A 17588-nucleotide genomic window follows, 5' to 3' on the forward strand; every position below is an offset into this window, starting at 1 on the left:
TCGGGTAAAACCAGAAAATCAAACCAAAACCAAATAAGCCAACCCGCTTTAACCAAATCAATTTGGTTCTGTCGGTTTCGTGGGCGAAACCGTTTAATGCACACCCCTACTAACCCTAACCTAACCTACCCTAACCCTAACCCTAACCCTAACCCTAACCAAACCATAAGTCGTTCGTTACAGACTCTTCACAGATGGAAATCACGACGACAAGTTACAGGTACGTTCCTTTGATTTTTAGTTCTATACATCAAATGAATTCCACAAAACATAAATTTTTCTGTTTCTATTGTAAAAAGAGTTTCTATCCTTGACACCAGAAAGACTTCGGTGTTTTCGGTTCAATCTTTCCGTTCCCTTGATGTATTAAATCGATTTCGGTTTTTTATAATCTAATTAAAATTCTAGTTAAGTTAGTTGATTGAAGGAGGTTTAATTTATCATTATTGTATGAACAAATCGATTGATTGATTGTAGCAGAAAAGAAAACAGTTGGGATGGAGCAAAAGTTACACTAAGAGCATGGAGTTATGATGATTTAGAGGTCCTAACCAATAACAAAATCCCTGTAAAAGGTGCGTTATCATTATCATTGTTATTATTGTTATTTTTTGTTATTGTTTCTAGTTTATAACCCTCAAATATGCTTGACTCCTACATAATTTGCTTATAAGTAACCAAAAAACATTTTCACCAATCTATACGACTATACCTAATCATGAACTAATCAATTAAAATGTATAGGATGCACATAAACAAAACACATAAGTTACAAGTAATCTCACATAACAATTTCATACATAATTGTCATACACCCTCCTTTTTAGATGGCCTAAAATTGAGTTTAGATTCGTTTGAAATAGGAATGGTTATTGTTCAAGAAGTTAATATTCAACCCTAATTTTTTCATTAATAATAATAATAATCTAATTTGTCATAAAATTTCCAAGAATAACTAAAACAACTTGTGTACTCATTTGGTCATGACATCAGTGTATTGTATTGATCCTACGTTTTCCACCCTTGCTTCATGTTTAGATTGGGCAAAATCATTTTCATATTACCAAAACTTGTTTCTAGTGTTTATATGTTTGAAGGATCTTATAAAATTCAATTTAGAACTCATATTACCAGAACTTGTTTCTACGTTTTCTAGTGATTGAATTGCAACGAATCAAATTGATAACGGGTTTAGGGTTAAAGAAGTTGAAGGAAACGGAATCGGAGTCGGTTTAGGATTAGAAATGAAATTAGGCAAAGGTATTAGCGGGGGTTATGATGGTTGGCAAATAATGCTATTTAATTTAATCTAATGGCTGTTCGTGATTGTTACTTTTAAAACCATGGGTCACTTTTTAACATGCCATCTTTTTAATAAATTGCTTTGCTTACGTGGCTTTTCCTATGATAGTAAGAAGAGATTATATTTAATTATTGTTATATTAATATTAAATTATTAATTTATTAATTACTATTACTATGTAAATGTTATATGTAGTTAAACTAAAAGAATGATGTAATAAAGTGGTACTAGTATATTGGATTGTTATGTTATAATATAACTTATAACACACATAAGGTAAGAATAGATGGTCAAAAGCTATTTCTGACTGTGCACGCACTAATTCACGAAATATCTAATTATACAGTACGTCACTCAAAACTAAGAAGCATGAATATCGATAAAATTTTAAACTGGGCTCAAAAATATAATCTTACACACAAACTATTATGGAAACACTGAACCATTAAAGATTGTCTGACCGTCGTGAACCATAAATATAATCTTACACACAAACTGGGCTCAAAATTTTAAACTGAGTTCACGAGATTATTACTGATAAAACCAAACATAAATTATTATTTTTTTCTCTTTTCTTGTTCTTTTCAATTAATTAATCTCAATTATTTACAACTTGATTGATTGTTGGATTATAGCAGAATACATGAAAGATATAGCAGCGACTAAACTCGAAAGGAATAGCAAAATCGTTAAGTTGAATATTGTTTGTTCGGATGGGATATCTATTGACGCCGAGCTCTTTTACAATGAGTCTAAATTGGTCCAAGCCGGTTACCAGAACGATGTTGGCTTCATTGAAGTCGAAAGCAATAGCAAAATCATTCACATGGTTGAAATATACTGTGCGATACGTGCCAAGATCGAGAATCATTATGCTCCTTATCATTTTACTTTGGATGTTGATTTTGATAAAGAGGAGGAGGATTACGACAAACTCCAACAAAAATTGAATTCTTACAATTCCAACTTTCGCCAACGCAATCAAGTCTATGCTCTTGATCTTATGATTGTACGCCTCTTTTTTCTCTTCTTTTTTGATTCGTGCATGTCTGTTAGAAATTATGTTGCTTGATTTATTAAGGGGGTTCGGAATCAGTCATCATAATAATAATCACATTAAAAGAGGAAGTTTGTCCAGAATTTGGACCTTTAAAAAAAAAAATCTTCTCGTGTGGCTTGATTTTGATATATCACTATATCACTCAACACAATGCTTTACCTGTTTTTGCTTCATAATCTTATGTTTTCATTTCAGGCTGCTTTCGATTTGGAGATAAAGAGCCTCATCGACTGGATGATGAAAGACATTGATGACATCTTCATGAAAATGACAAGTGATGATGAGGTTTACAAATTCTTCTTTGTCAATTTGAACGAAGAGTATAATCTGCATAAATTGGAATTTGAAGATTTGGTAGAGGACCTCGAGAATTACTGGTGGGCTTTTAAAAAAGGTCATATTTATTTATTTCTCTCCTTCAATATATTATAAATTAATTCCAATTGTTCTGTTTTTCTTCTTCCTATTAATAACTACTTTATTGATTGATTGTAGCCGATAATTGGGATCATGAGTTATTAAAAGTGCCATTCCGTGAGTATAAAACCCTACCTTATGAACAACGGTTAGTTTATTATACTATTATTTTACTCTTTTGGTACTTTTTTTTTGTTACTATATTTAGTTACATTATTATTACAATTACATATATATAAACCTTGCCTGCCTGCCTAATAGTGATATCTTTTTGAATATAATATATTGTAGACGACTATGGCTAACAACACATTTCCTTTTTAGAAAATTGTGAGTATTCTTTCTTTCCTTCCATTTTTATTATGTTTCCAATTTAATCTAGTTCTATTTTTTTTTCCCTTTATATATATATATATATATATATATATATATATATATATATATATATATATATATATATATTACTGATCATACTTACTTTTTTGTATATCGCGTTTTCATTGTAGTGCAAGCACCGCCGATCTAGTTCCTTCAAACTCAAAAACAGGTTTTTTGAATATCAACTTGGCACTAATCAATTTAAATTACATGCTTGGATCGCGGGTGATCGTTAATAGTGTTTGTTTGTTTGTTAAGTAATTGGATTTGATATGTACACCATTTGTGATGTTTATGTCCAACTCGTGTGGAAGCTCACCAACTTAAATTATTGAACTTCGGAAATTTTAGTCGAACACTAATAAAACAATTATTATTTTTCTCTATTTTGTTCTTTGTTCAATTAATCAATCTCAATTGTTTGAAGGAGGTTCAAGAATTTATTACTTTTCTAGTGTTAACAAATTTTTTGGTTGATTCATTGTAGCAGAAACCAAAAAATGTATGGAAGCAAGTTTTGTTGTAGTCCTACACTACTAAAACAATTATTATTAATTATTATTATTTTTCCTCTTCTTGTTTTTTGTTATTATTATTAATAATAATAATTATATTATCACTTTTCTGTTATTAACAACGTGATTGATTGTAGCAGAAACCAAGTTGAATATTGTTTGTTCGGACGGGACGGCCATTGATGCTAAACTTTTTGACAGGGAGTCAAAACTAATCCGGTGGTGTTACGAGGAAGAGCGTAACCTCATAGAAGTCAAAAGCAATAGCAAAATCATTAAGATGGTTGAATTCTTCTGTGTTGTACGTGCGATGATCCAGGATTGTTATGCCCATGATGATGAAATCCTCCAACGCAAGTTGGATTCTTTCAATTCCAACTTTCGCCAACGCTATCGGATCTATTCTCCCGATCTTATGATTGTACGAACCCCTCTTTTTTCTTCTTTTTTTAATTCGTCTATGTCTGTTAGAAAAACTTTTGTTGTTAGATTTATAAGGGGGTCTTGATTTTGGAATCTGCCATAACAATAATAATGATGATGATAATCTAGGTAGGGGTAGAATTTGAAATAACAACAATATTTTGTTGTTTAATCTTCTCATATGCCTTAACAACCTTAACCTTTAAACCTAGTTAGGGATTTATTTATATTTATGTGTAAATCAATTACTATTTTGAAGTTGATTGATAAACACAAGTGTCTCCCTGCCGCACAACACTTTACCCGTTTTATATTTTCTATCGTATTTTGGTTCATTTATCATTCTTCAACTAATTTGCTTCATAGTTTTATGTTTTCATTTCAGGCTGCTTTCAATTTGAAGATAAAATGCCTATCGGACTTGATGATGAAAGACGTTGATGACGTCTTCACTTAAAGGACTAGTGATGATGAGGCCTACAAAATCTTATTCGTGACTTTGAGAGGGGAGAATATCCTCGTAAAAAGAAAACGATGAAGAAGTGTGTCACGCTTTACAAGTGGGCTTGTGAAGTTGTGAATGGTTTTACACTAATTTCGCACTGAGTGAGTAAAGTTTTGAATGGTTTTACTAATTTCGCATAACAAACGCATATAATAGGCATATGAGATCTTGCATGTTAACAATATCTCATTCCAATGAGGTGTAGTAAATTCTATATAGAGATTTATGGATAATACTTTGGTTATAGAGGAGGTTCTAGAGCTTCTAAAGCACGGACATATATAAGTATGTGTCATCCAGTTTTGTATATTTGATGAGCTAAGTTGTTCTAGTATAACTATAAAATGTTTTAAAGGTGTAATTTGGCCATTAGTTTTGGTTAGATGTTTGTTTTGGCCATAAGTGGCTTATCTTCACTTATCTTGTGTAGTTGCTATTATTTTGTGTAGTTGCTAATAATCTTATCTTTACTTATGTTTTGGCCGTAGGAGAGTAATTCCCATCTTTATATTGATTGTCGACAAGGAAGCATGGGGCGGTGGCCGAATTCTTTATGGCCATTGATCAAGGTGAAAATATCTTTGGACTTGGTTATTAGTTTACCTCTGAATGCTTATGAAGATCATCTCTTTTGGAAACTTATAGGCCCAGCGACTATTTGGGCAATTTGATTAGCTCAAAACAAGATAGTTTTTTTGGGCAATTTGATTAGCTCAAAACAAGATAGTTTTTGATGAACATTTCTGCTGTTGGGCTTCAACGGTTAGAACTATAAACTAAAAGTATTTTAATGGGCGTCATCCTCTATGATTTGTTCCTATCATCGATTTTATATTTGAGATTCACAACCATAAGAACTATTGGTCTCAGTTTGAAGTGCCTATATTTGTTACTGATGTTAATGATGTTAGTATGCTACTAATGGGGTCCAATTTAAAGCAGTAAAGGTTTGTTTTGTGAGATGTATTTTGATTTACAGTCAATGTTGTTGAGTTTATTGTAATGGTTTTGACAAGTAAAGGTTGACTTAGAAGCTAGGTGCTTTTCTTTGCTTCTGTAATATATCTGTAAGGTCCATGGGAATCAGATAGATGGCAATCCCATGTGACTAACTTTTGTATTTCGTTGTTTGAGGATTGAGGATTAGGCTTCTCACTTTATGAAGCTTTCTCTATTAATAAATTCCTTCTTTCGCGAAGAAGAAATTAGAAATCTTATGATTATGCCCATTAACTGTTTGTACAAATGCTTGAATGAAACTAAATGCTGTTAATCTTATGCTTGTACAACTGCATATAATAGGCATATGAGATCTTACATATTAACAATATCTCATTCCAAGGAGGTATAGTAAATTCTATATAGAGATTAAGGGATAATACTTTGCTTGTAGAGGTTCCGGAGCATCCAAGAAAAGCACGGACATATATAAGCATGCGTCATCCAGTTTTGTATATTTGATGAGCTAAGTTGTTCAAGTATAACTATAAAATGTTTTAAAGGTGTAATTTGGTCATTAGTTTTGTTTAGAGGTTTGCTTTAGCCATAACTGGCTGATATTTACTTATTTTGTGTAATTGCTATTATCCTATCTTTACTTGTGTTTTGGCCATAGGGGATCATTTTCCATCTTTATATTGATTGTCGACAAGGACGCATGGGGTGGTCGCTCATTTATTTGTGGCCGTTGATCAAGGCTGAATCTTTTTGGACTTGGGTATTAGTTTACCTCTTAATGCTTATGAATATAGAGAAAGCTACACTTTAAACGTAATGCTCAATTCGATTACTTTGAATCCGAATGCAGATGACAAGGTGGAATGGGTTCATTCGGTGGATAAAGTTTACATGGTGGCTGATGGGATACGGTTTATTATTTCGTCTAATATTGAGGACAATATAACGTGGGAGAATCTTGCATTGAATCACCACATTCCGTCAAAAGTAGTGATTTTCCGGTGGCTAGCAATTCAAAGATGTTTCCCGGTAAAAGAGGTTCTCTACCAAAGACAAGTATTGACTGATGGTGCTTGGAGCATACAGAAATTGTCAAACATCTTTTACATTGTCCGTGGGCTTTCAAAGTTTGTGGCGAACTTTTAGGGTGGTGGAACATTTCGTGGGTATTACCGTTCTCCCGTGAGTCAATTTTCTAGTGATTGGTTTACCGGTATGGGGGTCAAAGCTGCGGTAAATATTGGAAACTTACAGGCCCGGCGACTATTTCGTCAATTTGATTAGCTCGCAACAAGATGGTTTTTAATGAATATTTTTCGTGTTGGGCTTTAACGGTTACTCGGTTAAGACTATATAATAAAAGTATTTTAATGGGCGTCATCTTCCATGCTTTTTCCCTCATCAATTTTATATTTGGGTTTCACACCCATGAGAACTATTGGTTTGAGTTTGATGCTACTGATGGTTCAAGTTAAAGCAGTCAAAATAGGTGCTAGACCCAAACATAAGTTATGTTCAAATATTCGATCATTTTCATTGATTGAATGTCTACCTCTTAATTTTATCAGAACAAATATCTTAGCGGAAATCTGTTGCTCAACTGTGACGGATACATATTTATATAAACTAATTTGAGCTCCATTCAACTGTTTTTATGTTTTTAGTAAATATACAGGCTTGGAAAGTCATCTAAATCTCTTATTAGTTGGTATCCTTTACCATTTATAAACTCAAATTTCTTTATTTGATTGTTTGTCACTACTGTGCATTGCCATATTGCATGTGTTTTGTTTGGAAGTAACACAATGATCATGAGCACAGTTGTTGCTCAATCGCCGTAACTTATAATTTTATTTAAATCTGCGCAGTTCACTTTGTAACTACACATTGACGTAATAACTTTCTGACTTTTGCGACTAGTATTAGATGTAGCCGAAATAGTATTTTGATCTTTGTAACTACATATTGACGTAATAACTTTTGCCTTTTAAACGTAAGCCCATTACGAAGGCCGTGATACACGTAAGCCCCGTACATGGCATTGCGCCCATGTGTCATCAGTGTGCCACATTAGCCTGACATATTAGCCTTAAAAGGCTTGAGCCCAAATCCCATTGTTGGATAATCCAGAATAGAATGACACGTCGGCATGGTTAGGACCATAACAATACAAATCCCAGTGTTTGTCTATAAATATGCTTCTGTCATTCTAAAAATACACAGAACATGTCACATCACAATCATTCAGTCATCACAGTTACAAGAGCTAATACTTTCTCTCACTGGGACGTTCTAGTGTAATCTTGTGCCCTGGGCGAGTCTGAAAAAAAAACCCCCTCTCGTAAACAAATTACACATTATCATTAGGGTTTGGAGTTTAGTTAAACTATATGTAATCCTCAGGCCAATGCGTTTTACAATAAGAGGAGAACAACTCCGGTTACAAGTTAATACATCACCTAAAACGATGTGGAAAGGACATCTGGAAAGGAAAACTTCCAATTTCGCTCCCAATCTCTCGTAGATTAGATCTCTTCATTCGTATTCGGTAAAAAATTCACTCATTTTTGATGCATTTGTTGATTATCAATACTTTAAATTTGTTTATCCTTCAGAATAGTTCGTTAAAGTATTTGTCGTTTGCACCTAATTTTATTTTTCCATCGATCTAGCTTCGATCTGATTGTTATATTAAATTTAATCGTATGATTATTACTTTCTCAATTGTTGATTTTGTAACTGTGTTGCTGTTTAGCTAATTTTAGTTTTGGTGACTTTCTTCTTCCGATCTACTTCCATTATTTATCTGCTATTAGAATCATCCCGGTAATTTCATGTTTATTTATCTGCTATCAAAACTGTCTTTTACAGATCCATTATTATATTCATGTATGTGGATAAGGTAATGTTTGTACAGATCCAGATCTGATTCCTTTTTCTCTGATTAGTTCATTTCAATTCCTGTAAAATTCGTATTATTAAAATACAAATGAAATTAAGTTCGCACAATTTCCATTTCATCTTCTGCTAACTTTCATCCCCATTTCCAATTTCTTCTCACCAAATTCCCACCACCGTAAAACCACCCTAATCCACCCAACATCCACCACCAAAGTGTAAAAATGGAGTGTGTGAGAGAGAGTGAGAGGGGAGAGAGTGAGAGGAGAGAGAGTCATGCACACAGGTTTAGTACGACGGGGCAGAGAGATCGCGGAGAGGGAAAGCCTAGGGTTCCGACGACAACAAAGTTTTTCGGGCATCGTTTGACATCATTTATGTTCTTTAATTTCGGTGATCATTGGGCTATTTCTGATCTTTGGCGGGTCTTCAAGCAATTCGGCGATCTTAGGGACATCTACTTGGCAGGCAAACGACTAAGAAATGGACTCAAGTTCGCTTTTGCTAGGTTCCATGGTGTTGGAGATGAAGCACAGTTTCTTCGTCGACTAGAAAGCATAACGTTTGATTCAAGACCAATTAGGGTTTTTAGAGCCGTCAACCGTTCGCAAAACCCTGACTCAAATCGTTTCAATACCAGGCCTGTTTTTCAAGGCAACGGACCAAAAGGTAATACTGGTGGTGCTGTCTGGATACCAAAGGGGTCATCAAAGGTGGGCACTAGTCGTGGAGATGATTTTCCGGCTCTCAATGAGGTATTCGGTGAACCTAAATCTAGGTTATTCGGTGAACCTAAACCTCAGGAGGATTTAAGAACACTGCTGATCAAATCTAAATCGAGAAAGGCCTGGAAATCGGAAGAAGCTGAAAGGTTTCGTACGGTGGAGGTTGAAGATAACTCTCCATTGGTGGGGATGGAAGATTGTATTATTGTTGGTGAACTGAAAAACATTGGTGCACTTAACCTTATTACCACGATAGGGCTGGCTAACGGATACGATGGTATACATATTAAGTACATTGGTGGCCTACATGTGTTATTGATATGTGCCAACAGTGTTACGGCCAAAAATATTGTATGTGATGCTAATTCGCCGGTGAAAAAGTGCTTTAATGAGTTAAAATTGTGGGATGGCCGTTCAGTCAATTCGGGTAGATTAACGTGGGTCGAGATCATAGGGGTTCCGTTTAAATATTGGTCTTGTAGTACCTTTAAATCAATTGCGGAGTGGTGGGGGCCAGCCCTGGATTTCAAGAATTGCAATATTATTCGTGGTAATCAAAATCTAATTTCGGGTAAAGTCTTGATTCATACTAAGAATGACGAACGCATCAATGGAATAGTAAAATTGGTCGCAGGCATCTGGTGCAAACATGTTGGTATTTCAGAATGTGATGATAAAATAGAACTTGATTTGGAAAATATTCCACAGTCGGATTGGGACAGCTCGGAAGATGAGGAAGAAATTCCGGATTCTTTGTCCGGTGATGACGCTTCTGATGAACTTGAAGATGGGGAGATTCGATCAGAAAAAGGTCAGGTGAATGGTGGCAGTCATGGCAGCTTACCATTGCAGGTGGAAGATGATGGGTCTTCCTGCATGGGAATTAAGCAACCTTTTGATAAAGATAATAATGATGATGCTTTTTTGTCCAATGTGCAAGAATCACCTATAGATGCAAATATCTCCAAGTCCAAGACTCCGGATACCAAGGTGAGGTCTGATGTCTCGAATAAAAAAGTAAATCCTGAGGGCTGTTATTCGGGTACTAGTGTTGGGTCAGCTCACTTCAACTTAAATGGGCCCAACTTTCATGTTGATAAATCTGGCCCAGTATCTCGTGATAATCCAGCAAAGGTGCTTAGTGTTGATGGGCCTATTAATTAAAATAAGTTTAATGTCATTAGGTCGGCCGATCCAAGAGATAATGTGGTGATAGAGGATCTCGGTGATACCGATTGCTCATCGGATGAAGAAGAATGTAAAAGTCCAGTTAAGAACTACGGTGGTGACGGGGTGGAGAAGGCTAAGATTTCCGGTGATACATCCTCGTTGAATGTTATGGATACCGCTAACAACTATTTACCTAAAAAAGCAAGTAAAGGGGTTGTTTATGCTTCTGATTCGTCCAATTGCTGCTGGAATTCCATCGGCAATTGGAAAGCTTCATCGAAAATTTTACATGCGAAAAAATCGACTAGGAAAGGGAAAGGCGTTGAGGATCCAAGTGGGATTAATTGTGTGACATGTGGTAGTAGAAGATCGAAACTGAGTAAGAAGCCATCGTCGTCTAGGAATAGCAAGAAGAAGGAGGTGAGCCAATTGATATCGGAAAACAGTATTGGAGTTGAGGAATTCGGCACCAATCTTGGTCTAAAATGGACCAAGAAAGATATGTAAGTGTCTTCTTTCTCTGTTCGTATCTTCTTTTTATTTATGAAGATTATTTCCTTAAACATTCGTGGGTTCGGGTCCGGGAAAGAAAGTAAGTTTGGTGATGTTAAAAGTTTATGTTTGGTCGAAAGGCCCTCTATTCTAGCATTTCAAGAAACTAAATGCCATAACCTTGTCGACAATTGGATATTCGGGCTTTGGGGTTCTAATGATTGTGGGTATGTTCAAAAAGAAATGATTGGTAAGTCGGGGGGACAATTAATAATTTGGGATAAAAACATCTTCGAGGTTTATAGTGAGCTAATTGGTGACTTTTTTATTGCTATACGGGGGAAATGGAAACAGTCGGGAAATGAATCGATTATTGTCAATGTGTACGGTCCGCATGATGACGCCAATAAATGTAAGTTTTGGGATTCGCTTGACAAGATCTTGTGTATTGATGGTGTGTCGTGGGTCATTTGTGGGGACTTTAATGAGGTTAGAGATAAGTCAGAAAGATTGAATTGTGAATTTTTTTATAATCGGGCTAGGAGGTTTAACGAGTTTATTGATAGAAATAGTTTAGTGGACATTCCTTTGGGTGGGAGGAAATTTACTAGGGTTAGTGATGATGGGTTGAAAATGAGTAAACTAGATAGATTCTTGGTTTCGGACGACTTTCTTAGCTTTTGGACCGATCTAAAAGTGGTGGCTTTAGATAGAACTGTATCGGATCATTGTCCTATTATGATGTCGGATGGTGAAGTGGATTTTGGGCCTAAACCGTTTAAAATCTTTGATGATTGGTTCGTGGTTGAGGGTATTGACAAGGTTATTGCCGATTCTTGGTCTGGTCCAATGGGGGGTAACCGGAAGGATTGCGTTTTTCGTAACAAGTTAAAAAGATTAAAAGGAGACCTTAAAGAATGGAGTAAAGTTCACTTTGGCAAGCTTGATTGTGAGATTGAGTCGGTTAAAAAGGTGGTAACGGATCTTGAAATGAAAGCAGAAGTAGGTAGTTTAAAGGATGAAGAGCGGACTAAATGGCTAAACTCGAGAAAAACATGGATGAAAAAGGAAAAAATCAAGACAGGGATGCTAAAACAGAAAGCTCGTGTTCGTTGGATGATCGATGGAGACGAAAACTCAAAATATTTTCATAATTCCTTAAAGAGGAAATATAATAAAAACAACATCCGGGGGATTAATGTTAATGGGTCTTGGTGTGAAAATCCTAATACAATCAAAGAAGTTGCTTTCAACTATTTTAAGAGCATATTCGAGGTACATAATTCGGATGGACCAAGCCTTGAAGGGCTGTTTTCTGAATTGATTACATCAGCGGACAACGAGCTCTTAGAAGCTCCTTTCACGGAAGGGGAAATTTGGGAATCGGTCAAATGTTGTGGTAGTTCGAAGGCCCCGGGACCGGATGGGTTCAACTTTGGTTTTTTCAAAAAGTTTTGGTCCATAATCAAAGATGATTTGGTAGGTGCTATCAACTGGTTTTGGGTTTTTGGCGAGTTTTCAAAGGGTTGCAATGCCTCTTTTGTTTCCCTTATTCCGAAGAAATCGGACCCGCTGAGTTTTAGTGATTATCGCCCGATTAGTCTTATTTGCAGTTATTATAAAATTATCGCGAAGATGTTGTCTTTGAGAATTTGTAAAGTGGTACCTAGTCTTGTAGGGAAGGAACAGAGTGCGTTTCTTGGGGGTAGATATATTCTAGACGGTGCGTTAGTTGCAAATGAAGTGGTCGAAGATCTTAAACGAAACAAAAAGCACGGCCTAATTTTTAAGGTAGACTTCGAGAAAGCCTTTGATTCGCTTAATTGGGATTATCTTCTTGAAGTGATGAAATGTATGGGGTTCGGTACCAAATGGTGTAAGTGGATTTCCTGGTGTCTTAAATAGGCTACAATCTCCATTCTCATAAACGGGTCTCCGACAAGTGAGTTTAATCTTAAAAGGGGCGTTCGCCAAGGTGATCCCTTATCACCTTTCCTTTTTATTATTGCAGCAGAGGGACTTAATATCCTAACGAAAAAGGCGGTTGAGAGAGGGATGTATAAAGGGGTGGAGGTGGGTAAAGATAAAGTCGTCATTTCTCATTTGCAATATGCGGATGATACGATTTTTTTTGGCGAATGGAGTAGACGTAATGCGCGAAATTTAATGTACTTGTTGGAATGTTTTGAACGGGCTTCGGGGTTGAAGGTTAATTATAATAAAAGTCAATTATTTGGGATAGGCATTAGTAATGATAACGTGGAAGCTCTTGCGTCTTGGTGTTCATGTCTTGCAGGTCGGTTGCCTTTCATGTATTTGGGTATTCCCGTGGGTAATAAGATGAAGAAATTGAATGATTGGTCCCCGGTGATCGAGAAATTTAACAAGAGGTTAGCGGACTGGAGAGCAAAAATGATTTCATTCGGTGGACGGTTAACTTTAGTTAAGTCGGTTCTCTCTAGCCTACCTCTCTATTACTTCTCGCTCTTTCGTGCCCCTACTTGTGTGCTAAATTCTCTCGAGAGTGTGAGACGGAAATTTTTTGGGGCGGGACGGGTTCTAACTCTAAAATGTCATGGGTTAAGTGGGAAAAATCCTTCTTCCTCACGAAGAAGGAGGTTTAAATATCATGTCCTTAAAAAGTAAAAATTTAGCTCTTCTTTGTAAGTGGTGGTGGAGGTTTAAAACCGAAACTAACACTTTGTGGGTCGCCGTAATTCGTAGCATTTATGGTTCTAATGGAGGTCTTGTGCTTGGAAACGGGCTTGTCCGAAAACCAAACGCTAGCCTTTGGAATTCTATTTGTGTTGCAGGAAAACATGTGGACGGGTTAGGGATTTCTTTCTCTAAGTCTTTCATACGCTTGCTCAGGGACGGGAAAAGCACCTCTTTTTGGAATGACATTTGGGTGGGGAACGCAAGCCTCAAAGACAAATTCAAAAGATTATACAGGCTCGAGATTGACAAAGATATCAACATCAGTAACAAAACCGAAGAATTTAAGGGAGATGGGCTCGGCAATTGGGCCTATCCACCTATGGGACGAACGAATAGTGAACTAACTGAATTGCGAGATACTGTTCGGAACTTGCAGCTGATCGAAGATAAAAAAGACTGTTGGAGCTGGAATCTCAATTCGAAGGGTACATATATGGTCAAGGACTGTTCGGTTCTAGTGGACAAAGTCATCCTACCACGTGCGGTTAATTCAATTGAGTCGTTGCGAAATGGTTTGGTTCCAAAAAAAGTAGAGGTGTTTATTTGGCGGGCGAGATTAGGTCGTATACCGGTAAGGTTCGAGTTAGATAAACGGGGCATCGATTTGAACAGCGTGAGATGTCCGATTTGTGATGGTGACATTGAGACGGTGGAACATATACTTTTTTCTTGTCAAATGGCCAAAGACATATGGGCGAAAGTCCTTAAATGGTGGGGGTATAATTCGGCTTTATTCGGGTATGAGGATATTTTTAATGGTACCTTCGGCTACGTAGCACATGATCACAAAAGGAACCAATGGCAAGCGGTTTGTTGGGTGGTTTGTTACATTATATGGAAGAATCGAAATGCAAAGGTGTTCAAGAATAAGCTCGAGACGGTCCCATCTTTATTTAGCGAGGTTTAAGTTCTTTCATACGATTGGATTTCACGACGTTGCAAGGGTCATATTATGGATTGGCTTCAATGGTTCTCACAACCTTAGTTTCTCTCTTTTGTTAGTTGCAATCTTTGCAATTAGCTTAGGGCGGTGTAATTTGTTTTCTCTATTTCTTTCGTGATGTTTGTTAAGGTTGCCCAGTCAACCATGTACTATTCGTGATTGTTTAATATAAATCCTTCTTGCTTTTCAAAAAAAAAAAAACGATGTATTTTTACATTTTTCGAAGAGAAATCAACAATTAATTCGTCAGAATCAAAGACACGCTGAAAACTTGCACTTGAAACCGTGAACACATCAAGATAACAGTTTTATACTAACTCAATAATGTTTAAACAAAAATATTATGAAATCATAGAAAGAACATGGATGAATAGACAAAAAGACCATCTAACACAAAGGTTGATGGTGTTGGTTCCTAGCGGCTCGATTAATATATTTGTTGATTATAAAATAGTGGGCAAATATTGTAGATTGTAAAAGATAACTTTGTAAAAGGCCAATTATTCTAACGTGGGATAATATTGCATTTGAACTAAAATGAAAATAATATATTAGATGGACTCCTAAAAATTGTGCCCCCTATATGGTGCCCTGGGCCATTGCCCATGTGGCTCATAGCCAAGCACGGCCCCGTACACTACCTAACTAAGCAACTCACTCACTCGGTTAATATTCGAGGCGAATCCAGACACCCCTTCGAAATCCTCATCTCCAACGTGTTTACTCACGATAACCGGATCGGAGGGCGAACGACCAATCCCAAAACATTCACCTAACTCTCCATCACTCAAGCTCATAACCGAATACCGACTCTCAAATCAGTTGACGAAAAGACGCTTGATCAGTGATCGTGGATATATATTTGTTATGTAAGATGTAAACGATGTCGAAATACAACCATAGCTGCAAAAATTTAAGAGTCTGGAAAGTGAAAATTAATAAGTAAATTGTAAAAGAAGAGAATGCTTTTTTTTTTTTTTTTTTTTTTTTTTTTTTTTTTTTTGCTTCTTTTGTTGGTGAAATAAAAGACAAAATTGCTGAAATAGTCCCTGTGGTTTGTACCAAAATGCTGATTTAGTCCCCGTGTTTTTTTTGGATTTCGTCCTCGTGGTTTGCAAATGGTGCTGATTTCGTCCCTCTGACCGACGGACGTTAAAAAAGTCCGTTAACTCTAGTCACATGCCACGCACATGAGGGTAAATTCATCATTTTTATTATTTTTTTTCCTTTTTATCTTTTAATTTCATCACTTGTATATATGTATATATTCATCTTCCCCAAATCAATACCATTTAAACCCTAAAAACTAAAACCAAGTTAAATCACTAGATCCATTAGGTGAATTCAAATCACTTCAATAAAAATAGAACCTTGTATGTATTTATAGATTAAAACCCAAATTCTTCTTCTTCTTTTTTTCCCCTTTTCTTTATTATCTTTTTAGGTCACATACTCTTCTTCCTCAAATTAAATTATTTTCATCTATTTCTTCAAACTTCCCCACTACTCCTAAATTATTACCCACTTCAATCTTCCATCTAATTCGTTCCATCTATTTCCTTTTATAAACCCACTTAGAAGTTTTCATACATCTTTTGCTCGTTCACGCTCATGAACAAAGCGAAGTTTTAAGTTGAGGGCAGCATGATACATGTCATCTAGAGCTTGTTCACAAATAGCACGCTTATTCAACTTCCACATCAAGATTTCCGTCTTCTGAGCATCGATTTTTATTCTCTGTAAGATATCGTTTGTATTAATTAACATTTGTCAAAACAAACCTAATCTAATAATAATAAAAAATATCAGGGTAAAACAAATACAATCAAATGGGGCGAAATCTAAAGTGGGTTTGGACCAGAAACTAGCAACTTAAAAGTACCCTCAAACATTCATTAACCAATACCTCCATGTGCAAAACGTCATCTTTCGATAGCTGAAAAAGAATCTTCAAAGCATCTCTAATTCATCTCCGTTAGATCCGTCAACGTCGCTGATGAAATTGCTAGAAGGCTACTGTTTGTGGACCGAAATAACAAGATTTAGAACATATTTGGGGTTTTGGAACAAACACACAACATAAACACAAACATACGCAATTAGTTTCGGTCCGGCGAAGTGAAATCACCGGAACCAACCGGAATCAGATACTCTTCATCGATCTGCTATTCATCGATTGCTGCTGCTATTCTTCTATTTGAAGATCCATTTAAGAGAAGAACAAAAGGGGATTTGAAATTTAGAACTCAATTAGAACACTGTTTTATATTTACAATTTGTAGTTGGGTTTGTAGTTGTTTTGATTTTTTTGATGGTTGGATAAAATTAAGATTAATTAATGTTTATAGGATGAAGAAGATGAAAGTGAAGATGGGTTTGGTGTTTTTGAAATTAGGTTCGATGAAAGTGTGCAGGTGGTTGCACAAGGACCTTCACGTGATCAACTAGGTAACATGTGAGGGTTTAAAAAGATAAATTTACCCTCATGTACTTTTTTAACGTCCGTCGGTCAGAGGGACGAAATCAACATCATTTGCAAACCACGAGGGCGAAATCCATAAAAAAAAAAAACCACGGGGACTAAATCAGCATTTCAGTACATACCACATGGACTATTTCAGCAATTTTGTTGAAATAAAAAGACGAAAGTAGACTAAAAAGTGATATATTTTTTAAAATATTAAGGATCGTTGTGCAAAAAGAGAGAATTGGAATTAATTATTAACCCTTATATACTAAATGTGGTGGTGATTTTTGTAGCTTTAGTTATATTGGATTGTAGTTTTGCCTTTACGTTCACATTACAAACGGTCCCTCAACTTCACCTACATTTACACAAAGACTCCGCAAATTTACACTTTCTCAGGGGTTAAAAGTGTAAATATATAACTTTATTAAAATAAAAGAAACTAAATCCACCCGAATTTATAACGGACCCTATCTTTTCACTCAGTGCGAATTAAATTTTTCCGAGACCACCGTTCAATTACGAAAAATCTTACGAATCCAACGGGACTAACTATACGCGAAACGGACAATTTAAAAAAAACGCTAAACACAACGACAACCTGTATCTTCCCGCTC

General features: G+C 35.9%; 1 protein-coding gene and 1 long non-coding RNA gene across 2 annotated transcripts; both read left to right on the forward strand.

Moving 5' to 3' along the window:
- The first annotated feature begins 1705 nt into the window (after positions 1–1705).
- On the forward strand, positions 1706–3104 carry LOC139848442 (uncharacterized). The gene is made up of 4 exons (XM_071838176.1): positions 1706–2312; positions 2559–2757; positions 2859–2974; positions 3072–3104. The coding sequence occupies exons 1-4, from the start codon at positions 1947–1949 to the stop codon at positions 3102–3104; spliced, it is 714 nt and encodes a 237-aa protein (XP_071694277.1). The 5' UTR covers positions 1706–1946.
- A 182-nt stretch (positions 3105–3286) lies between these two features.
- Positions 3287–5944, forward strand: LOC139848261 (uncharacterized). Its single transcript, XR_011759896.1, has 3 exons — positions 3287–3327; positions 3875–4702; positions 5090–5944. It is a non-coding gene; the product is annotated as an uncharacterized lncRNA (long non-coding RNA).
- The last annotated feature ends 11644 nt before the right edge of the window (positions 5945–17588 follow it).

This window comes from Rutidosis leptorrhynchoides, chromosome 5, assembly GCF_046630445.1.
Source record: "Rutidosis leptorrhynchoides isolate AG116_Rl617_1_P2 chromosome 5, CSIRO_AGI_Rlap_v1, whole genome shotgun sequence".
Classification (NCBI taxonomy): Eukaryota; Viridiplantae; Streptophyta; class Magnoliopsida; order Asterales; family Asteraceae; genus Rutidosis; species Rutidosis leptorrhynchoides.